At 45.4% G+C, this 22993-nt stretch overlaps 3 protein-coding genes across 3 annotated transcripts; 2 read left to right on the forward strand and 1 right to left on the reverse strand.

Annotated features, from left to right (window-relative positions):
* The first annotated feature begins 1531 nt into the window (after window positions 1-1531).
* On the forward strand, window positions 1532-5013 carry LOC115382575 (uncharacterized). The gene is made up of 10 exons (XM_030084380.1): window positions 1532-1551; window positions 2431-2514; window positions 2962-3021; window positions 3147-3385; window positions 3489-3644; window positions 3732-3809; window positions 3856-4267; window positions 4358-4481; window positions 4633-4722; window positions 4864-5013. Exons 2-10 carry the CDS (start codon window positions 2432-2434, stop codon window positions 5011-5013), a joined length of 1392 nt encoding a protein of 463 aa, XP_029940240.1. The 5' UTR covers window positions 1532-1551; window position 2431.
* A 474-nt stretch (window positions 5014-5487) lies between these two features.
* Window positions 5488-12258, forward strand: LOC115381498 (sodium/bile acid cotransporter 7). Its single transcript, XM_030082943.1, has 11 exons — window positions 5488-5712; window positions 6895-6977; window positions 7096-7232; window positions 7464-7539; window positions 7637-7675; window positions 7810-7845; window positions 7994-8243; window positions 9941-9992; window positions 10271-10344; window positions 10513-10658; window positions 11612-12258. The coding sequence occupies exons 1-11, from the start codon at window positions 5613-5615 to the stop codon at window positions 11642-11644; spliced, it is 1026 nt and encodes a 341-aa protein (XP_029938803.1). The 5' UTR covers window positions 5488-5612; the 3' UTR covers window positions 11645-12258.
* Window positions 12259-15503: 3245 nt separating this feature from the next.
* On the reverse strand, window positions 15504-20912 carry si:ch73-14h1.2 (reelin domain-containing protein 1). Its single transcript, XM_030084392.1, has 5 exons — window positions 20810-20912; window positions 19445-19501; window positions 19231-19399; window positions 19039-19145; window positions 15504-15805 (listed from the first exon to the last, which is right to left on the reverse strand). Exons 1-5 carry the CDS (start codon window positions 20910-20912, stop codon window positions 15504-15506), a joined length of 738 nt encoding a protein of 245 aa, XP_029940252.1.
* Between the last annotated feature and the right edge of the window lie 2081 nt (window positions 20913-22993).

Here is a 22993-nt window from a genome sequence, read left to right on the forward strand (position 1 = left end):
ACGGTTTTCAACAAAGAGCCGGTTTACCAGCAAACATCTGGAGCTCCGGCAGCAGGAAACAGCTGTTGATCCAAAGGAAGCCCAAGACAAACTCTGTAAAGCCACGTGCTTCAGCGAGTCAAGTTAAAACACATCGCTTTGGTGTTTTCACAACAAGATTCTGAAAATCAGTTTTGGTTTGAAATCTTGTCGAGTGAACAGGAAGTAGGTCTTTTTCATGAACAGCTGATGTAACTGTCTGGAACCCTGAGGTGCTTTCTGGGGCTCAGTTCAGCCTGAGCAGTGACGAGAAGTGCCTGTTATCTTTATCACCGCGCGTGTGTGTGTGTGTGTATGTGTGTGTGTTCGTGCGTGCGTGCGTGTGTGTGTGTTTATTTGTTACAGAGATGAACGGACAAAGGCCCTGGGCCCTACATGATATCCCATGCACGGATATCATAGATTTCACTCTGTCATACATATATTTCACTCTGTCACTCATGTTTTTCACTGTGTTTTGTGTTTGAAAGCTCTGCTGGTGTTTCATGTCCTTTTTGAGGCTAATTACCTCCTAAACAGCAGAAAGACTTTGTCTTGTATTTGTGAAAGCTGAAACAGAAGGCGTGATAAGGAGTGTAACCAAACAGATTTATTGCTCTGATCAAATTACTTTTATTGCTCTACTTTCTGACTTCGCTGGAGAGATCAGACGCGTCGACCACCAACAGCAGCCGCTAGTTTCATTAGTTTCCACTGGTGGAGGCATCGTCAAACCCACCAGGTTTAATTCTCACTTCGCTCTTCAAAAGCCTCCACGTTCACGAACAAATTACACTGGAAACTAATTGGAAAGAGAAGAAACGAGCTCAGACCCTCTCCGAGGAGGAAACAAGTCCTCAGCTGATGCCGATTTCCACTGTGAAGCTTTATTAGAAAGCCTTTGAAGGGATGGGGTACATCCATCCATCTACCACAACCACAGTTTCCATCCCATCTACGAAGCAAAGTAAACCTTCATGAAGAACATGTGTCAGTCTCTATCATTTTGGTGATTTTTTTTCAATATTATTATTATTTGCATTTTTGCAGTTGTCTAGTTGTTTTGTGTATTTTGTATGTTTCTGTTGTGAGAGTGTATTGTTAGTTATTTCATGCCTTTGCAGCTCTTTTGTGGATTTTTAAAGATTTTAAAATTACTTTTTGGACTTTTTACGTGGCTTTGTTGTGAGTGTGTTTCTTTTTTGTGCATTACTTGCTGTTATGTCTTTCTGCTGTTGTGTTGTCGTCTCTTATTTCAGTAATTTATTTCTTTTGTCCACTGTTCTTGGGGGTTATACAGTCATTTCGTGTCTTTATTTGAATTTCCAGGGTCATTTTGTGACTTTCTGAATGGAACCAGGCCGCTGGGACAGAACCTGTCACTCCGGTGTGGAACGCGGCCTGAGGTGACGGCGTTGCCATGGTGACGACGCAACGTACGTCCCGCCTGCCAGAAAAAAGTTATTTTTTTCCTCATTTCTCCGAAAGTTTTTCATAGTTTAGAGCAACTTGACCGTCGCCAGAAAGACACAGGTTAGTAAACACAGCTTTAACGTGCATTCTTTAATCATGTTCGGTCTTTGGTGGCGTTAAATCAGAGCCGAGTGGCTTTTTCACCGTTTAGCAGGAAAAAAGCATAAACAATCCCACTGATGCTGTTCAGCTTATGACAGAGTCTCGTAGGGTTTTAACCCTGAATCACCTCCACAAAGAAACACAGAAACTAGAAATGAATGGCTAATCCGTGTTTTTAAGTAGGTGTGTCAAAACATAAGGCCTGCGGTCCATAACCGGCCCGCCGGACGCTCCAATCCAGAAAATCGTGAAAAAGTTCAAAGAAATCACTGACATACAGACATATATATAATGTGGAGAAGTATAAGTACACAGATGTACATATATAGATAAATATGAGTGTGTTGACTAAATATACAGTTATATGCTGACTGCAGAAGTATAAACACATCGTACAATGACTGCAGTGAAAAGATGTCAATGTTTTTTTCAGAAATTAAAGTAATTACCAGAAAAATTGATTACAATGTCAATATGAAACCAATTTTAATGATGCAAATTATAGTGAAATATCCCCCCAAAACTGTTGCATTATGGGTATTTTTACAAATTACCCTGCCCTGACAACATGGGTTCGAGGTTAACGTCTCAGCTCAGATCTCACTGATGGGTTGTGATCTCTGCTCTTAAGAAATTTGCTTTAAAGATTGTATATTTTATGTGAAATGTTCTCTATTTGCTTGATGGTTTGTCCAGATTTGAGCCTCTTGCTGACTGGTTTTGGTCCGCAGGCCTCATGTTGGACATCATTTCTTTAAATTGTGTGTGTGTGTGTGTGTGTGTGTGTGTGTGTGTGTGTGTGTGTGTGTGTGTGTGTGTGTGTGTGTGTGGTCACAGGATGAAGACGGGCAGGGCATCTCGGCAAGTCGGGTCCCCGTCGGATGAACCCGCTCCCGTCATGTCCAGGAGAGAAATCGCACAGTGAGTTTGGTTTCCATGGTAACCGCGCTGACTCCTTACGGCAACAAGATGTGTTCAAGTTCCCGTAATCGGTTCACATGAAAATTCTGTGTATTTTTCCCTTTATTTACACACCAGATTAGAGGAAAAACAGTCAAAATTGCCAGAAAAAGCCTCAAAAAGTACAAAAACACATTTCTTCTGGTCGTGAAAGTTGCAGATCTGTGGACGAGTAGCTAAAGTTGACTAATGGTTGCTGTTTACTGCAACTGTATCAAGACAAAACACAATCTCGGGTTGTGGTTTGGTTGTACATTTACACGACAACGGCCCTCAAAGCCACTGAAAAACACAACTTTTCTTAAAAAACAAACCCCTTGTTGTCAGTGTTTCTGCCGTTTCTGTGGAAACGGACACTGTTTTGAAGATGCTGCGGGGCGACCGCGGCTCCTCCTCTTCCTCTGGCAGGTTGACCTGCAGTCCCAAACAGCTGGTGTGTGTGGAGATGCTGCAGGAGGGAAACCACAGGTCTGTCCACTCACCTGTACTGACTGGCCTTTTCACTGAGCAGTGAGCCCAGCTGTGTGTGTGTGTGTGTGTGTGTGTGTGTGTGTGTGTGTGTGTGTGTGTGTGTGTGTGTGTGTGTGTGTCAGGTCCTTCACGGAGCTCTACAGTCTGCTGCGTTCTGATCGGGACCGGAGAGCAGCAGCAGAACCCGGGTCAGCTCTCTGCTCCCAGACGCCTCTGGAGGAACAAGCAGACAAACTGCAGCTCATCAGGAAACACCTGACCCGGGCCGAGGAGGAGGACCGGGTCCACCTGACCCGGGACCGGGTCCACCTGGATCAGGACCAGATCCACCTGACCCGGGCTGAGGAGGAAGATCGGACCGGTGCTGGGTTCAAACTGACATGTTCTGTGACTCCTGACAAGGGTGAGAGCGTAATGTGACTCCGTGTGTGTGTGTGTGTGTGTGTGTGTGTGTGTGTGTGCAGGGGCGTGCGAGCAGCGTCTGCTCCTGGCTCGCCTCCTCTCGGCTCCAGAGGACGCCTGGCTCAGACTTCACTTCCTCCACGGTGCCGAGCAGGACGAAGGCTCCAGAAGCTCCGCTGAGAGAAAACTGAGCCTGAGTGAGGAGTACCTGAAGCAAGGTACACACACACACACACACACACACACACACACACACACACACACACCAGAGTCACACACACACGCTCTTCCCCCTCCTCCCTCAGGTGAGCTGCACCGTGCGAGGCAGCAGGTGGAGCTGTTGCTCCAGCAGCTGGGAGACGGCTATCTGGACTGGAACCGTGGTCCCCTGCAGCTCCGGCTGCGCCGCGTGACGTGGGCGACCTTCAGCCGGCTGGCCGCCGCCCTGCTGGACTCCGGGGACTGCGGCGCCGCCCTGGTGCTGCTCCGGCGGGCGCACGGCGCCGTCATGGAGAGTCGGTGGACATCAGCACTTCATCCTCTGTGACGATGAGGATGAAGATCCAAACACTTCTTCATCTCTGTTTCAGTCGGAGACAAGAGGCTGGAGGCGGAGGCCGCGCTCCAGCTGGGACGGACCAATCAGAGCGCAGGGAACCACCACGCAGCCCGACAGGTTCCGGGCTGACCCCGTCACGTCTCCTGAGAGAGAGAGAGGAAGACTTGGTGATGAGAGTGTGTGTGTCCAGTTCTTCAACAGCTGCATGCAGATCTGTGGAACTCTGGGAGATACAGACGGACTCCTGGAGGCTCGCATGGCGACCGCTGAGTGCCTGGAGAGGTGGATACACACACATACACACACACACTCACCGTTCGTTTTCATATTTTTGTCTTTGCGTGTGTGTGTGTGTGTGTGTGTTGACATCAGTGAGGGGAGCCATGATGAGGCCGTCCAGTGCTTGGAGGAAGTCGTCGAAATCACCAGAAGCAACGGACTGCAGGAGCAACTGGCTGAGACCTATATGCACCTGGGAAACAACTACTACAACAGGGTATTACACACACGCACGCACACACACACACACACACACAGCACCTCACCAGCTGTGAAGCTCGCCACACGTCTCTGCTGTCCCTCCGTCCTCGTCCCCAGCAGACTCTGATGTGTGCCTCTCAGTGATTGGCCGCCTCTCTCGCCTGCAGGCTCGGTGTCGGACGGCCTGTGACTACTTCCTGCAGAGCTGCCAGGCGGCCAGAGACGCCGGAAACCGGTCTCTGCTGGAGGACGCTCAGGTAGACTGCTGCACTCAGCAACCGAAAAAAATATTATTTTTTTTTTCAAAAAGTTGCATTCTCCCGTTACCATGGCAACAGAGTTGTCGTTTACCGTTCTTGTTGCCAAGACTTTCTGTTCTCTCTCTCCCTCTCTGCCAGGTGATGGTGGGCGTCTGTCGCGCCCGCAGCTCGTTTGAGTCATACATGGCCGACGTGGCGTCGTCCTCGCCGTCGGCCTTACGGAGACTCCGGCGGTACGAGGCCGCCGGGGCCGAGCGGGACCCCGACTCCGGCGCTGAAGAGGGCTGACTGGTGCTCGCGGAACCTCCCTTCGTTAGCTTTGATCTGTCGTAATAAATCCAGTTCAGACATTGATACTGAATCGTCTTCCTTTTATCATATTGTTCACATCTTTCCTTTTTGTATTCTTTATTCATGTTCCAGGTTAGGGTTTAAGGTATTTTTTAAGTACTATCGTCAGTACTCAGTAAAGGTCGTTCTCATTCCTAGTGTCTTTGTAATATTGTGTAATCGTTATTTTAGTCATGTCCTGGGCCGCATTTGAACCTCTCATGGACCGGTTTTGGTGTCTGAGCCTTATGTTTACACCGCTGGTCTACGTGGTTCTTTACGGTAGTTTTCATAAATCTGCTGCTGCGTCCTTTTTACGATGTTTACGGCCCGTCAGCGGGTCACGTGACCGGAAGATTTGCTCTGCTTGTGTGTGAGTGTTGTTTTTTTTTTTTTTTTTTTTTTTTTTTTTTCTTCCCTTGCTGTCAGGAGTTGAAATATTCGCGGAGGAAAGCGGCGGAGTTGAGAAAACTTCAGTCCGCCTGCTGCGACAGCGGGGCCGGCGTGGAGTCCCGCAGGAGTCCCGGTGGCGTCCCGGAGGACCGGGGGGCTGAGCCATGGGCATCCTGGCGGTGATACGGAAGGAGTGGTTCATCATCGGCATCGTACTGGTCATCCTATCCGCCAAAGTGCAGCCCAGCTTCGGAGTCAGAGGAGGTGAGCGGCTCGGAGCTCCGTACTGACCCGAACGGCTCCGGACCAGACTTCCGCTCAGTTTCACGCATTTTTCATCCACACCGGGTTTCTGGCTTCACCTGATCGCTCAGATTAAAACGTGACATCTGTTTTAAAATCCTCTCAAGTCACTTAATAAATCGGCATCATTCTGTTTTTCCTTCCTACTTTTTAATTCGAACAAAACACCAACTTTAACACGCACTTCCACTGTGTCGTTCGCACGTCTCATTACAAGCATGAACGGAGAAGTGATCCAAAATGTGGCACTTTCTCCTCACGTGGGAGTTTTTCTGTAGACACGAGATGTGCCGAAATAACGAGTGACACTGGGTGATTGGGATTATACTGCAGTTAGTCTGATAATGATGCGCGTCGAGTTCTAAATGTCAAAAAAATGCAAAACTTCCGTTTTTTTAAACGGAGTCTCGTTTTTTTTATACTGTGAGGTACATACCTCCAGCTTACAGGGGCTCCTTTGTGTGTGTGTGTGTGTGTGTGTGTGTGTGTGTGTGTGTGTGTGTGTGTGTGTGTGTGTGTGTGTGTGTGTGTGTGTGTGTGTGTGTGTGTGTGTGTGTCCATACCTGGCACAGTAATGACACGTTGCATTCAGCAGAAGTGTCAACACACACACACAGCTCTCATATTTACTCACTGATTCTGGTACTTCACTCTTGTTTTCCGGCAGGTTGTTGGATTAGAGGTGGGGCGAAAAGTGTAACGACTGCTGGAGGGGGGGTTTTAAACTCTTCCAGAGAGACACAGTATCATATGAGAGGGAAGACATCATTCAGAGACACAGAATTACAGGAAATGTTATAAAGTGTCAACCTGTAAGAGGCATGAAGTGTGTGTTTTCCCGTCTATCTAGTTATGAGTTATGTGCACATAATAGCATAGAATACCTGTACACACCTGTCTTTGTGTGCTTGCGTGAGTGTGTGTGTGTTGGTGCAGAGATTGAAATGCATCATGACTGCACGAACCGGTAAAACTTCCTCCCAGAGACGCAAAATGACAACAAAAAGATGCAAATGACTCCTATACTACGAAACTGTGATGAAGAACCAGAACGATGAATAGAACGACCTCAAGCAGGGTTCCTGCCGTCACCTCGGTTACCATGGTAACCAGCGTTGTAACACCCTGGTCTGTCTCTCCCAGGTCCGTTGAAGCCGGAGGTCACCGTGGCGTACGTCGCCGTCGCCCTCATCTTCTTCAACAGCGGCCTGTCGCTGAAATCCGAGGTGACGCCCTCAGTGATGTGGCGGCGCGTTCAGGTGCAGCTGGGAGACCTCACAGTGTGTGTGTGTGTGTGTGTGTGTGTGTGTGTGTGTGTGTGTGTGTGTGTGTGTGTGTTTTCAGGAGCTGACCAGTGCTCTGTTTCACGTCCGCCTCCACCTATTCGTTCAGTCCTTCACGCTCGTCTTCTTCCCGCTCGCCGTCTGGCTGCTGCTCAGAGTGCTGGCGTTCACCGCCATCGACCAATGGCTGCTCAGAGGGTATGACCACCACCGTGGATGATAGATCAGTCTGGTGTTGATCTGCTCGCCGTGCGCTGGTCTGTGTTCGGTCTGTTTGTGGTCCGGTGTCGGCGTCACTCTGTATTCAGCGAGGGTTTGGAAGTCAGATCCTGCGTTCTCACCTCGCTCTCCTCACACATGGAGGAGGCAGGAAGTGAGTCAGTTGGGTTTCATTTCGCCAGCCTTCATCCTGGTCTCGTGGTTGCCTAGGTTACAAACGGTGAGCTGCATGCCCCCCCCGGTCTCCTCCGCTGTGATCCTCACCAAGGCCGTCGGAGGAAACGAGGTAACGAACTCCTGCTTCTTCACCCTCAGAGCGACACACGTCGCTGCCGCGGTCCTCTAATCTGTGTGTGTGTGTGTGTGTGTGTGTGTGTGTGTAGGCAGCTGCAATCTTCAACTCAGCATTTGGAAGCTTCTTGGTGAGACTTGATGATTTTTTTGAGGTTTTTTTTTTTTGTCATTTGAAGGTTTTGAGGCATCCAACCTCTAATTGTGTGTGTGTGTGTGTTTCTTTGTGTGTGTGTGTGTGTGTGTGTGTTTTGTCTTCCTGCAGGGGATCATAGTGACTCCAGGACTGCTGCTCCTGTTTGTAAGTTTGAACACCCTCCCATCCAGAAACCAGACTGAAGACGGTTTAAAATGTCTTCTTGAGAGGCGTTTTTGTTTCCGTTCATTAATGTGAATTGATCTTCTGCTCGCTGACGTCGGTTTTTCTGGCTCCGCCCGCCTCTCTGCAGCTCGGCTCCTCCTCCTCCGTCCCCTTCTCCTCCATCTTCTCGCAGCTCTTCATGACGGTGGTGGTCCCGCTGGTCCTGGGCCAGGCGTGCCGGAGCTTCCTGCGGGAGTTCCTGGACCGGCGAAAGCCTCCGTTCGGCACCGTCAGCAGCGCCGTCCTGCTCATGATCATCTACACCACCTTCTGTGACACCTTCAGCAACCCCAGCATCCAGCTGGACCCCACCAGCCTGCTGCTGGTGGTCCTGATCAGTGAGTAGAACCAGCGAGCCCAGATCACTCCAGCGTTCAGGGCTGCCGTTACTGAAGGGAAAACGAAGAACCCAGAACTGGCTGAAAACACTTTACAGTAAAGAATATTAAGAAACCAGGCCAAAGCCAGCCAGGAACTAGACCAAAACCAGCTCGAAACTAGACCAAGACCCGTCAGGAACGAGACCAAAACCAGCCTAAAACCAGACCACAACCAGACAGGAACCCGACTAAAACTAGCCCTGAAACTAGACCACGACCGGACCTAGACCAGCCCATAACCGGCTGGAGATAGGACTAGTACCAGGCTATATCCAGGCCAAACACCAGCCTGAAGTGACACTAAAATCAAGCCGAAACCAGCATAGAAACCAGGATGAAAACCAGCCCACAAGGCCCAATAATCCAATAATAATTCCCCAAAAAAGATTCTGAAAGTATCTACACCAGACTAATCCCAGGTCCAAACAGTCCAGAGAACCAGTCCAAACATGGGCCAACATACGGACAGGAAACAGGCCCAAAACCATAGAGAAACCAGTCCATTAAAACAAAGTGGTGGCTAACCAGCTAACTTCAGTTTAGGAGCAGCACAAGCTATATGTTAAATATCAACCAGTTTCCAAAACTTCACTCCCTTGAGTTTCCAGTGACGTTATTTCTGCCGGCTCCGGTCGCTACACAGTCCTGGTCTGCCTGGACTTGACCTCTGCACTCTGCATTTGACACTGTAGATCACTGACTGGTCGGCTGGAATCTGGGACTGGGTTTTCAGGGTCTGTCCTCCAATGGTTCTCCTCGTATGTAATAAAAGGAAGAACTTTTAATGCGGCGGTCAACAATGTGACGTGTGATGTGTAAAACCTGTCTTATGGGGTTGCTCAAGGTTCTGTTTTAGGTCCTCTTCTCTTCTTGTTGTTCTTGTTGCCTCTTGTTCAGAACTGTTTTACCACCTGAGAAATATCTCTCAGGCCAGAAGAATGTTGTCCAAGTCAGACCTTGAGCTGATCATTCCTGCTTTAGTCTATTGTAATTCTCGTTTTGCTTGTTTCTGTTCTCCACGAACTCCAAACCGTACAAAACTCAGCAGCTAGACGACTGACAGGTTCACCCAGAACATCCCACCTTACCCCCGTTCTGTCCGGGCTTTACTGGCTTCCTGCTCAGTCTCGGACTGACTTTAAGATTTTAGTTCTGACTTTCCCGCGCTGCATGGCGAGGCCCCCCGGTGACTCCTCACAGAGAACCCTTCAGTCTTCAGACCACAAACTCCTGCTTTTAGCCGAATGTCTCACGAGAAAAATCTATGATGTCTAAAATATTTGTCTTTTTTACCTTGTGCAGCACTTTGTGATTTTATCTCTGAAAAGCACTTCAATAATAACCTTTACTTACTTAAGTAATCTGAGTCCACAGACAGACGACAGCGAGGACAACAAGCAGACCGAACATCCAGAAGCCAGAGTCAGACCAGGAAGTGAACATGAGAACGCAAATGTATTTTTCAGTGGAGGACAGAGCTGACACAGTCAGAGAATCATCACTGAATTTAGTTTGAGGAAGAAATTATTTTCTTAATCAGGACTCAGTCACAGCTGAACTCCAACAGTTTATAGTTGAACAAACTTAAATTCTCTGGGTGTTTCACCAACGCTGAAGTAAAATTAAAATATGTCTTTTCTGCTTGTTTTCTGCAGTTTTTGCGATCCAGATCAGCTTCATGCTGCTCACCTTCACCTTTTCTACCAGGTGAGACCAACCAGAACCCACCAGGTCAAACCGGACCAAATCCAGGTCAAAGGCCATCCAGACACCAGTGTAGACCAGGTCAAAGACAAAAGAACTTAGTAGGTAGCAGAAGTTAAACAACAAGTTGAACCCCGTCCATAAGAAGAGTAGACAGAAAGCTGGAGTGTTTCTGAACCGTCCGTCAGTTTTAGTTCGACAGCAGTTTGACGGTCGATCCTCGGCAGACTGGAAGGCCTGTTTTAGATCCTCATATTCAGACCAGGACTCTGTCTCTGCAGGTCGGGCTCAGGATTCACCCCCGCCGACACCGTGGCCATCGTCTTCTGCTCCACCCACAAGTCCCTGACGCTCGGTAGGTTCGGGAAACGTTTCAAGATTCCGCCTGATCAGAGTTCACTTCCTGATCCGTGTTTGTTTGTTTGACCACGAGTGGGCACTGATGTTTGTTTTTTGGAAAGCTCAAACATGCGGAGAAAAACTATTTACACAGTGTGTGTGTGTTTGTGTGTGTGTGTTGCAGGAATCCCCATGCTGAAGATCGTGTTCGCAGGCTACCAGCACCTCTCCCTCATCTCCGTCCCTCTGCTCATCTACCACCCGGCTCAGATCCTGCTGGGATCCATCCTCGTCCCGACCATCAAGACCTGGATGAACAGCCGCCAGAAGGTGCGCGCACACACGCGCACGCACACACGCTGAAACACACACACACTAACCCCCTGACTTGTGTCCTCTCCTTCAGTCTAGTCTGTTGTTGAGATAGAAACAGTCCCTCAGCTGAGTGAGTAAACGGCCGAGTCCTCCCCGTCGCTCCGCTTCAACATAATGAAAACTTGTAATTTATTTCCCACAAAATAATCATTTAATTCATGTTGATTTTCTCTCAAATCAAGTTTTTTATTTGGCTTTTTTTTTTTGGCCAAATCAATTTGTTGAAACATCTTACAGGATAATCTTTTAAATAAAAAAAAATGCAGATTTTTTTTTCTATTTTTATGTTAGAAATTTCTTCGTTTCAATTTTGTTCATTTCTTTTTTTAATTTGTTGATTTAAATATTGGAATTAGGAGGAATCAGTCTAATAAATCTGGGAGAATCTTCTAAACTTCATATATGAAATAGATGAAAAAATATATATATGTGAAGTTAGTCAAGCTTGTTTCATTATAATGAGGATTTTCTTTTAGATTTACTGATTTCAATAGATTACATTGTAATTAAAGTGATGAAAATTAAACATTTAATTTAATTTTTTTCCTTATTTAATTGAGCTTTTAGTTTATTTTTTTCCTTTTAACTGGCCATGTGAGAAAATTTACACTTTTAATATCATAAATCAGTTTGAAAAAAAGAAAAAAAAAATCAGACTTTTATTGTTTTTCTTCATTTCAATGAAATTGGGTCAAATCTTGTAATTATGATGAATTTACAAATCCACCCTGGCGTGAATGTGGAGTGGAATGCCGTCCTTGCTCGTGTTGCGTTCTCGGTGGTGGGAATCAGACCGTCCTCGTTACTGAAGTCGGTTTGTGTCGAAACGATCGCAGCATGCGTGATTGAATCGTCTCTGGAGTGTGAAGCGTCCCCGACTCTCCCTGCTTCTTCCCGTCTGGTCTCAGGAGGTGAAGCTGACGGCGCTGGAGCCCGTTTGACCAACCAGAGGACGACCACGGCGGGGGAGGGGGGCGTGGCCACAATACGTGCCTTGTTACAACCAATCAACGAAGACCTCAACGCGGCGGACGCTCGCCTCGACGTGTTTCTACAGAGTTTTCCATCATATAGTGTTTTATATTTAAAAAGAAGCTTTATTTTTCTATGAATACCTGAATGGACCAGGAGGGGGGCGGGGTCTGTGCCTGAAGGGGCGGAGTTACCGGGACCATCGATGCTTCTTTTTTTTATTCTTTTCTTCTAGCTGTTACTGCTGGAAGCTTTGTTACAGATTGAACTGAAGCTGGGTTTGGGGATCCAGCAAAGCGAAGGGCTCTTCCAGACGTTCTGAAGTCCCACCCGAGCCGTGAGGTAGGGACTCGAACCCACAGGTCAAATCATCTTCCATCTGTTTACTTCTCGATCGAACAATCACCAGAGGTCAAGGCTCTCGTAAGCCAACGGGAAAGGCTAAAATTGTTACGTTTATTCTAACAATCAGGTCACAATATCAAGCTGTATGCAGATGATCCTGTTTCTTCTATATCTGAGTGTTTCTGTTACCATGACACCAAAGTTCTGTTTCCTTTAAAGAGTTTGAGGTCTGACTGGGTTCGATTTTTGTTTTCTTTGTTCCTGAGCTGTGAAACAAAATCCAACAAAAACTTTTCCAACGGGTGGAAAACATTTTGTCTTCATCTGATTTCATACTAACCATCATTTTAGCGATGCACCGATACCACTTTCCTAAAGGACGAGTACTAACCGTTAGCTACTCCCCGATACCTAGGACTTATTAAATGCTTGAAGTTCCATGAGAAAATGTTACATGAAGAATCTGCATTGAAACTCTTTAGCACGGCTCAACGTTACGAGCAGTTAAGCTAACGAGCTACACCGTTGCTAACTGCTGATTCAGTTGCTGCTGTTGTATCAACTGTCTTTCTCCTCTTGATGTTTTAGCACAGAGTGTACAGTCTGTCTTTCTTTTGTCGTTTTCATCAATATGATTCTCCTAAATATAAGCTTTGAGTTTAGAGCTAAATAGCAAGCATTAGCATGCTGATTTAATTGAGTTGCATTGTCCAGACACCACTCGTCCTCTCTCGTCTCCCTGCTGCTGACGGATGACACCATGTGATTCTCGTCAGGCCCAACAGGGAAGCTTTTTACTCCGTGAAGTATTGGACCCGATAGCATGACACTGGTATCGGTATCGGTGCATCACTAATACTCACACATTCCATTCAATTAGAAATAGTCACTTTATTTTTCAATATAATGAAAAGTTGTAATTTATTTCCTAAAAAAGTAGTTATTTAATTATAATAATGATTTAATCTGAATTATTATTTTTTGCTGTTTATTAGCCAAATTTTGAGTAAAAATACTCCATGAAAATCTGTGTTCATCTAGCTTATAGATGGTGAAAGTGAGGTAAATGAGTGAGAAGCTCCAAGCTTTCTGACCTTTTCCTCCTCCTTTACCTGAGATTCTTCACTACTCCACAAACATTGGTCATCTGCTGTGTTTTTTGTCTTCGCAGCTGGCACTCGGTTCAGAAGTAGTCAGTAAACTTGTGCCATGTTTATCACAAAATCCGATCTGAGTCACTTAATAAAACATGTGTAACCACACAGTCAAAAAGAAATCGTATTTAGGCAGCAAATCCATCGGACTCGCAGTGTAAAAGAGTGTTTTATTTGTTTTTAATCATTAATTTTAGCAGGAAAACAATTAAAACACTAACAGGTTTATGGTTTTAAAGGAGTTGAGTTGCTGTTTCGAGTGTGACTGGAGGAATGTGTGTGTTTGTGTGTGTGTGCCTCTGACTCTTCTTCTGTAATTAAAGGTATTTGATGACAGTCCTGCAACACTCTGGTTTCTGTGCTCCACTGCCACCTTTTGGCCAGTGTTGGTACTACAGGGATGCCTTTCTATTTTCACCTGTCGGATGGCTCTGCTGTCACACTTCCTGGAATCACATGTTACAAACTGAAGCTCTTAAATTCCTGCCAACAAACCTTCCAGAACTTTTTAAACACACAGTGGAGCTAAAACTGAAACGGCCTTGAAATACCACAATGGTATGCACTTTATTATGGATCTGACTTAAATGGTAATGATACATTTCATTTTCAAAGCACCCTTCAAAACTCTCAAGGTCGCTGTACGGACGTCAGGTGGGAGTAAGGACCAGAGATGAAGAGTGGACCCACGGAAAACTCAGTTCCTTGCAGTGCTGAAAGGTTCAGACAGACAGAGGATGGCTGGCTGGCTGGCTGGATGGCTTCGAAAGTGTGCAGGGTTCTGGAGACAATGGGAAAGGAGGGGGTTCTGGAGACGATGTGGGCGAAAGAGTTCTGGACTATTTGGAGCTTATGGAGGGATTTTTTTTAAATGGTTTTAGTTTACATGCACATTTATGAGTTCAGTTGAGAACTCCAAACTTTTGCGTGCTGAGGGTTTGTTTACATGACTGTCACCCATAGCACAACCTTTTGGAAACCTCCCATCTCTGTGGGAAGAGGGTAAAACACAACTTTTCGTGTAACCTCCTTCACTGTGGAAATGGAAAACGCTTTGACTCCGTCCTCATGGAAACAGGGAAAACGCAACTTTTTGGAAATACTCCTTTTTCTGTGGAAACAGACAACAACTTTTTGGAAATGTCCCATCTCCATCTAACTGGAAAACAGATTTTGAAAACACTTTGACTCCGTCCCCATGGAAATGGGGTAAAACACAACTTCTGTAAATGCTCCAATGCCATCTCCATAGAAACGAGAGGAAATGCTACTTTTTGGAAGTGACTCCCATGGTGGAAATTTTTGTTTCTGTTGGTGTATCAACAGGTGAGAATGACACTTTCTGCCATGGAATCATGAAACTTTTTTGAAATGAAAACACCAAAGCGATGCGTTTTCACCTGAAATGTTGTGGCGTAAACAAGGCCTAAATGTAGTTTCAGTCTTCAGTAGCACAATAGCAGCGCTGCACAGTCTGTAAAACATCCTCACACACTGGCCCAGAAATGAAGTGTGGCACATCGAGTTGACTCTTTAGTAACATTTTTTTATGAAAATGGTGGTATGAATTTAGCCATGTTTGTTTTGTCCGATTTTTTTGTGGGAACAAAGCAGAGAAGTAGATCTACAGTATAACATAGCAGTGTAGTTTAACAATAGAACTCATCACAGTCTGTGTTATTTTTGTGTAAACTCTCGTATTGAAACTAAATAGAAAAATACGAAGAGCCACTCTTTTTTAATGGATTAAAAAAGAAAATTAAATTAGAATAAAACTGTTGAATTAATGTTTTTATTTGAATTTCACACTGATTTTTCATAACGAAAGTCTAAATGTGAAGGCCAAAATCATCTGAATTGACAAAATAGAGGGGGAAAAAAAAGCTTTAAAAAGGAGGGGGGGGGGGGGGGGGGGGGGGGGGGGGGGTGAAACTGAAAATATTTAAATTTCTCATCTAGCTTTTTTTTTTCAGGAAAAGAAGAAAAAGGTTAAAATTATAACATAAAAGGATAAAAAAAATTACAATTAAAAAAAGGAAAAATGGGAGAAAGGAAAGGGGGGAAACCAAGAAAAAATTAAGACATAAAATGCTTGTATTTCTAAAATTGCCCTAATCATTATCACCATTATGATCTGCACAACAACTATAAATACTGAAATAAAGAAGGTTTGCGGAATCAAGAAGAACAGTCTCTAGAAATGGCCACAAAAGCTAAAAATGTAAAAACCAAAAACATATCTATCTACATTCACACTTCATGACTCAGTTTTGGTGTATTTTCGTCTCACCAGTTCCTCACAGTGGTCGTTGGTGTCGCGGCTTCTGTTTCAGTCTGTGGGCGTAGCGAGGATGTCGTACTCTGCCAGAAGCACGAAGCTGTTCTCGCGGAACTTCCGGACTCGGACCAGATCTCCACACTCCTGGACGTGGATCAGACCCCGGTCCCCTCTGGGGTACTCTCGCTCCCGGTCGTTCAGCGTCACCTGGGTCTGTTTGCCGCAGGCCTTGCGGTACACGTATCTCACGGCGACTACCAGCGCCATGCCCAGGCCGGCCGAGCAGCCCAGCAGCATGCCCAGCTCCCAGTCGCTGTGTCGAGGAACGATCTCCGGGTACTTCCCTTCCTTCTCTGGAGTCTCGGCGGGAGGTTTCGTTTTGCTGTTTGGACGGTTCGGTTTGGCCTCGTGGCCCGGATTAAGTTTGAGGTTTGGATGTGGTTTGGGGTTCAGATGAACTGCTGGTCTTGAAGTGGTCGGCTTCAGATTGTAATCAGGTGTTGAAACGTGGTGGTGAGTCGTCAAGCTTTGGCTCACGGCGGGTTTCTCAGAAGGGAGAGGGACCAACGAGGACTTGAGGGCAGTGTTCAGAGAGCGACGTGGAGCGGGAGATGGTCCTGGACGATCCTCCACAGGTGGCACTGGCAAGGTGGAAGACAAGACGGAAAGCAAAGAAGAAGCTGAACTTGATCTCAACTGAAAGGAGGTGAAAGGAGACACAGAAGAAGTCGATGAGATGGGTGAAGGCAATCCAGACGGATACCTGGATGAGGTTACAGGAGGAATGGTAGAGGCTAAAAATGACTGAGAGTTTTGGGTAGAAGGTTGATAAACAGGAACGGTAGAGACTAAAGATGGCTGAGAATTTTGGACAGAAGGTTTAACGGTAGAGGCTGAAGATGGCTGAGAGTTCTGGACAGACGGTCGGACGGTAGAGGCTGAAGATGGCTGAGAGTTCTGGACAGAAAGTTGGTAAACAGGAACACTAGAGGCTAAAGATGGCTGAGAGTTTTGGACAGACGGTTGGATGGTAGAGGCTGAAGATGGCTGAGAGTTCTGGACAGAAGGTTGTTGAACAGGAACGTCAATCAGTGACAGAGTGGTGAGCTTGAAAAGAGCAGTAGCTGTATCAGGTTGGTTTGTTGTGGAAGATGAAGACTGTTTCAGGATTGTTGGATGCCGGGAAACCATGGATGACACAGTCGGATCCACAGAAGAAGATGTGGATTTGGAGGAGGGTGAAGAGTTGACATTAGTGGAAGATGAAGAACTTGAAGCAGCGGCCAAGCTTGCAGTTTCTGAACTTGTTTGAAGCATCAGGTCATCTTCACCCTCACCCTCTGGAGTTTCTGAAGATAACGGTTTGGTCCACGGCTGAGGGAAGGTTCTCGAGGTTTCAGGTAATTTTTCACTTTGAAACTGGTCTCGTTGAGTGACTGTAACTTTGACCTCAGTTTGAGTCGTGCTGGTGTCTGGAGAGACTTGGTGAGAACTGTTCAGAGATGGAGGTCGAGGAGAGCTGCTGAAGATGAGGAGGAGGAGGGTCTGAGCAGGACTCGTTAAAGGATTTCTGCTCTGATTTGATAGAGGACTGACCTCAGTAGGTTCTGGAGCTGTACCAGATTGGGAAAACGGATGAAGAGTATGAGCTCTGGATGGAAGGATTGGGTTTGGTGAGGAGACTTTTACCTTTGAAGGCTCAGATGTTGACTTCTGGAAGATTAACTGTGGAGGACTGGTTTTGGGTTCTGTTAGACTGATCAAACTTTCTAGTTCCTGAATGAGATCTTTTGGCTTCTGGAAACTCACTTTTGTCTGATGTGTTTGGTGGTATCTGCGACGGATGGAGGTCATACCCACGGTGGTGATTTCAAATTCTGATGCTTGAGGGCTGATGAATGGTGCTGGACTCTTGGGGTTTGGATGGCTCCTGTCTTGGAGTGAGGAAGGAGGACTGGTGGAGATGGCCACTGAGGAGTTTTGGAACCGAGTAGAGACAGCGTTCACCTCTGTGTCTTGTGGGAAATAAATCGTGACAGGGAGAGAACTCAGAAGGTCTTCGGTATGAGGGTGAGTCCTCGTTTCTTCAGTCCATCCTGATGTTGACTTTCTGAAGGTCTTCATCGATGAAGAGCTTCTCTCCTCTAAAGCCACACCAGTGACTGGGGTTGGACTCTTCATGGATGTGTAGATGTGAGGCTGAGTGCTTCGTCTTATTGGGGATGTTTGAGTCAAATGTGTGTTTGTCTCTTTCTGATCATCATCTGAGTCTTGAAGGACTCGCAACACTGGAGGTACTAAAGAAGAAGAGGAAGAAAAGTCTATTGTCATAGAGTATTCAAGATGTAAAGATTCATGGAGCTCATGATTTGATTCACAATATGAATTTAAAAAAAAAAATTACTCCAGACAAATTTTGACTGAAATCTTTTCGTTATTTCTATTGAAGCCAATGTTGTAATTTCTAAACTTGTTCTAAATGGGTAAAATAGGAAAACCCCTCAAAAAAAAGAAAAAAAAGGAAAAAAATCTGAAAATGGCAACAAAAGCTAAAAGACATATGCAATACAATAGATGAATGTAATCTCAGTTTTTGTAGGGATATTTTTTGGACTTCTTTTGGTTTCAGGGAATTTCTAAATTTTGATGCTCCAGAAAATATTTATCTGGTGGGAAATCCTGATAAAACTTGACTTGAAGCACCCGATACAACACATTATAAGTAGTTATAAACACTCATACATTATCACAATGCTTTATAACCCACTATAGCATAGGTCCTGGTATTGTGATCATTTATGAGTGTTTATAGCTATAGCCACATGTGCTATAATGGCATTATAATGCTTAACAAATGTACTTATAATGTGTTATACTGGGTGCTTCAAGTTACGTGTTACCGAAATCCTAAAAACGGTATGGTCATTATGGACTCCTGAAGTAAGGTATATTCACTTTTATTTATTTAAAAAAAATGAAGAATCTTACAGTATCTTTCTTTCTGAACAATCAAATGAATTAAAGGTGCTGTAGGCAGGATTTTGCTAGTCAGTGCTAATTTTTCTGTGTTTTCTTTGGATTAAATGTTAGAGTATCCATTGATAATCCTTTAGGAGTGCAGCATAATTGCACTACCGCAAGGGCGCAGCGTTTCCATCTGTCTCTGTTCTGAGCTGAAAAGGAATCTCTGCTGCTCCCGGTATCTTTGACCAATCAGAAGAGCCCATGAGGCTCTAACCATGATTGGTCGAGGCGCGATCGTCGCACGTTCTTGTGGGAGGGGCTTAACTTGCGTAAGGGCGTGATGTCAGAGAAAACAGGACAGGATTGGCTGTGCTGGGTTTCAAATGGCCATCTTAGATGGGTCAAATCGCCATCTTGCTTAGGTAACCCTAAGCAAGATGGCGGAGATGCGGAATCCTGCCTACAGCACCTTTAACTCAATTTTAAAATATGTAAAACAATTAAGAAAATCTCTTCAATCATTAAAGGCTAATTTCAATGCTTTATTAAACTTGTCACATCTTTGCATTGATTTTTCAATGCATCATTAAATCCCAGCTACTTTTTTTTTTCTTTCCCCTACCTGGGATGGTGAAGGTTGCCTTTGCTTTCTTCATCACACTCCCATCATGCAACACTGCAGATTTGATACCCGCCCAATACACAAAGTAGGACTGCACCACGGTAATGCTGAAGCACAGACGACACAAGTTTAGATGCTGGGTGGTCGACCGGATGCCAAAACCTTGTCCTGATCCAAAGTCTACTGACTTACTAGAATCGTACGTCTCCAATCGGCGTGTCGGGAGCTCTCCACACAAACGACAGGTTTCTCTTCAGCTGTTTGTCGGAGTGTGTGACTGTGTCGTCCTCCGAGAGGCAGTGCAGGGTGTGAGCTCCAGGGGGCGTAAGAGCCCAGCTGCCCCCCAGAAGAACCGGGTCCCCTCCCAGAGACCCGTTCCCAGCACCGACCCCGAGGCCGACGGCGCCCACACTGCGAGCCTGGAGCAGGAAGCCCATGAAGTCCCGAGAGCTTCGGACGGTCACTGAGCACACAGGCAACATCTTTTTCTTTACTTCAACTAGTTGGCAGCATGAGTACTTCTGAAGAAATAACTAGTAAACTCTATAGTAATCTTAAAGGCTTTAATTGAGATATTCATTTTACTGCATAAAAGCCAAAATTTACATGCATGACTGCTAACGAGCTAGCTAGCTTTGGCAGCCTCACACTGGAAATAGCTTAGAACTGAATTTATTACAAAGGTGGTTTTTATCCTAAATTGAACTTAATTGTGAACTGGAGAGTTTGTTTTAATGATTTTGTAGTCAGATTTAATAGTTCTTCATTCATGTATGAATGTATTAAGCTTTAAATTAATTCCATTCGTCTTGCCCGTTCTCTCCTGTCACCATGACACACACATTCCAAGATGGCCGCCCAAAGCAAGCGTTGGACTCAAACTGAGGTGATTTATTTAAAGCTAGGGTAGACGATGTTGTCCAAAAGCACTTTTAGTCATACTGAGTGAAATGCTCCTTGCCCCCTGGGAGAAGTCAATACATTATGTGGACGGAAAAAGGTGCGGAAAAAAATCTGACCACTGTAGCGGCCAAAGGACAGTAAAAACTCCGACCAATCATAAGGCACGGACCACTCTTAAGAAACCAATCAAATCCCTTCGCCGTTCTACCAGCCCCCTGCGCGTACATTTCGCGCGTGCACTGTCCCTGGTTCAGTGCGCGCGGGCGTTGCCTCGGCGCTCGCGGCTCGCGTGAAACATAGAATGAAGCGGAGCGGCGCACTGCGCTCCTATGCGCTTTGTGTGCGGGCAGTCAGAAAGGTTAATAACATTGGAGGCGATCACAAACTCCGTGCGTGTGGTGCTTCCGCGTCCAGTGCGTTCGCTCCCAACGGGAGCTCCTCCAATGGGGTGGGAGCTGGGCGGAGCCTTGGGAAGATGCTACATTCGTGCTGCATGCTAGTTTTCCAAGATCGCCGACCCTAGCTTTAATAGGAGAAATGAAAATCATGAAAAGAGTGGATGACAGAAGCTTAAAGATGTGGACCTTTTTAAAGCTGTAGCATCAAAGTTAAATGAGAAAGAAAAGAAAAATTTATTTCCAAATTATTTCAGAAGAATTAATTCAATTTTTTATTATTATTATTATTATTATTATTATTATTATGTAAGTATGGCCGTTGATGAGTTTTGTGGCTTTGGTATCACTTTATGTGAAAATAATTTTGTAAAATAAATATCTCTGATATTTGATAGGGTTACATAATAAAGCATAATCGTCTGCCAAGTGAGCTAACCAGTGAGCTCACTAGTTAACTGGTTAACTAGTACCTGTCACTAGCTGTCCGGGGAGGTAGGAGGAGGCGGACGTGTGCACGGTGACGTAGCCCTGCCTCGAGTCCTGTGGGTGGGCTCGGATGTGGTTCGGGGTCATCCCCCGGCAGGAGGCGGGGCTAGCGCCACGAGAGAAGGATGCCGTGGGGGGCGGGGCCAGTGACAACAAGGCCACGCCCACATAAAACCAGTGGAGGAGAAAAATCATCTGTAAACACACAAACATGTTTATGTTTCAGGCAAAAAAGATGGAGCAATAAAAAATAACTTAAAAAGGTTATAAAATGCTTTAAATATTAATGAGAAAATATTCACTGAAGTGACAAATTTGAAAAAAAATAACGTAAAAGAGTCAAAACAACAGGAACAGCAATGAAAAGAATTTTAAACAAAAGAAGAAGAATAATGAAAACCCATCAAAATAACAAGACAAACGATGAAAAACAGTCAAAATACCAGCAACAAGAGTTCAAAAAAAACCTAAAATGATAATGACAAACTGTCAAGATAACAATATAAAAAAATGACAATAACAACGAAAAGGAGCCACATTTTCAGACGTATCTGTAAATTTGAAATAAAATACCTGAACAGTGAAACAAAGTAACAAAAAAATAAAGAAGTTACAAGAAATACCGAGATCAGCAAAAATAGCATTGACCTTATAAAACAACAACAAGAAAATACAGATGAACTAGTAGCAACTAGTAAGTTAGTAGCAGAAATTTGAAAATGAATCAGAAAATCACAGAAATTACAAAAAGGAGAAGAAATACTAAAAATAACAAACTACATGAACCAAAACGCGTAAAACAGCACAGGTCCTGTTTGCAAGGTTTCAAGGTTTGCAAGGGGAAATGCTAAAGATTTGCTGAGTTTACATGACAGCGCTGCTCAGAGCCCCTGAAAACACTCCGGCTGCAGCACATCATTTTCAGAATGTTGCCATGTGGATGCAACACTAGAGCTGTCATTTGGGACTAATAAAGCTTAATATATTCAGAAACAATGCATTTTCTCTTCAGTCTAAGAAAAAAATAAATCTAAATGAATCAGAAATTCTAGGCGTGTGTCAGTAAATGACAACAGATCAACTAATACGAACTAAAATAATTGTGAGTATTATCAACCGGAGTGGCCGTCATGAAGCTGAACACAAAGTTTCACGCATTCAGAATAATAAAAACAGGATCTCACCTTCAGGGACTCTGCTGCTGCTGCTTTGGTCTGCAGACAGAGCTCAGTTACTGGGGGGTTCGGAGGGGGCGGGGGCGGGGACGGGGTGGGGTGGGGGTGAGGGGTCGTCATCCATTGGTCACATTTTAACCATGAAGCTCCGGTGACGCTCCCGCCTACTGAGCATTGGTACTTTATGACAGTTCCTCTGTTAAATGTTGGGGCAGTGGAGTGACCTGGTTAGTGGCTAGGACTACTTGATTAATTACAGTTTCTTTTGAGTGAGCTATTGAGTTTCATTCCTCGCATCTGAAAATTAGTTCTTCAAGTATCCAGATGTGTAGTGTAATGGTGTCATCTGCAGGTGATGTTTGAGTCCCTCCTCAGGGTCTCATGTTCGAACCCCTCTTCAAGGTCTGATGTTCAAACCCGGGTCTCACGTTCGAACCCCTCATCGAGGTCTCATGTTCAAACCCATCCTCGGGTTCTCTGTTTGAACCCCTCCTCAGAGTCTCATGTCGGAGCCCCTCCTCGGGTTCTCTAAATTTGAACCCCTCCTTGGGGTCCCACATTCGAACCCCTTCTCGGGATCTCATGTTCGAACCCCTCCTCAGGGTCTTATGTTTGAACGCCTCCTCAGGTTCTCAGTTTGATCCCCTCCTCGGGGTCTCATGTTCGAACCCCTCCTCGGGGTCTCATGTTCAAACCCCTCCTCTGGGTCTCATGTTCGAACCCCTCCTCTCTGGCGGTGGTGTTCTGTACAGCAGGATGTCTCCCAGCTGTGACCGCCCTCCTCCAGGATCTCCGGGTCACAGCTGGGACCCCGGTCTGATTCCCTGCTCTTTGTTGTCTGTACACATGACTTCACTTTCATTACAGTCACCAGTGGAGTGCTCTGATCCTCCTTTAAGGATAAAAACCTGCAAGAAAAACACATTAATTATGCAGATTATTATTATTTACATTTATTCCATAATGTACTGTGATGTTGACTTGTTTTGGAGT

The sequence above is a fragment of the Salarias fasciatus genome, chromosome 3 (genome assembly GCF_902148845.1).
Source record: "Salarias fasciatus chromosome 3, fSalaFa1.1, whole genome shotgun sequence".
Taxonomy (NCBI): Eukaryota; Metazoa; Chordata; class Actinopteri; order Blenniiformes; family Blenniidae; genus Salarias; species Salarias fasciatus.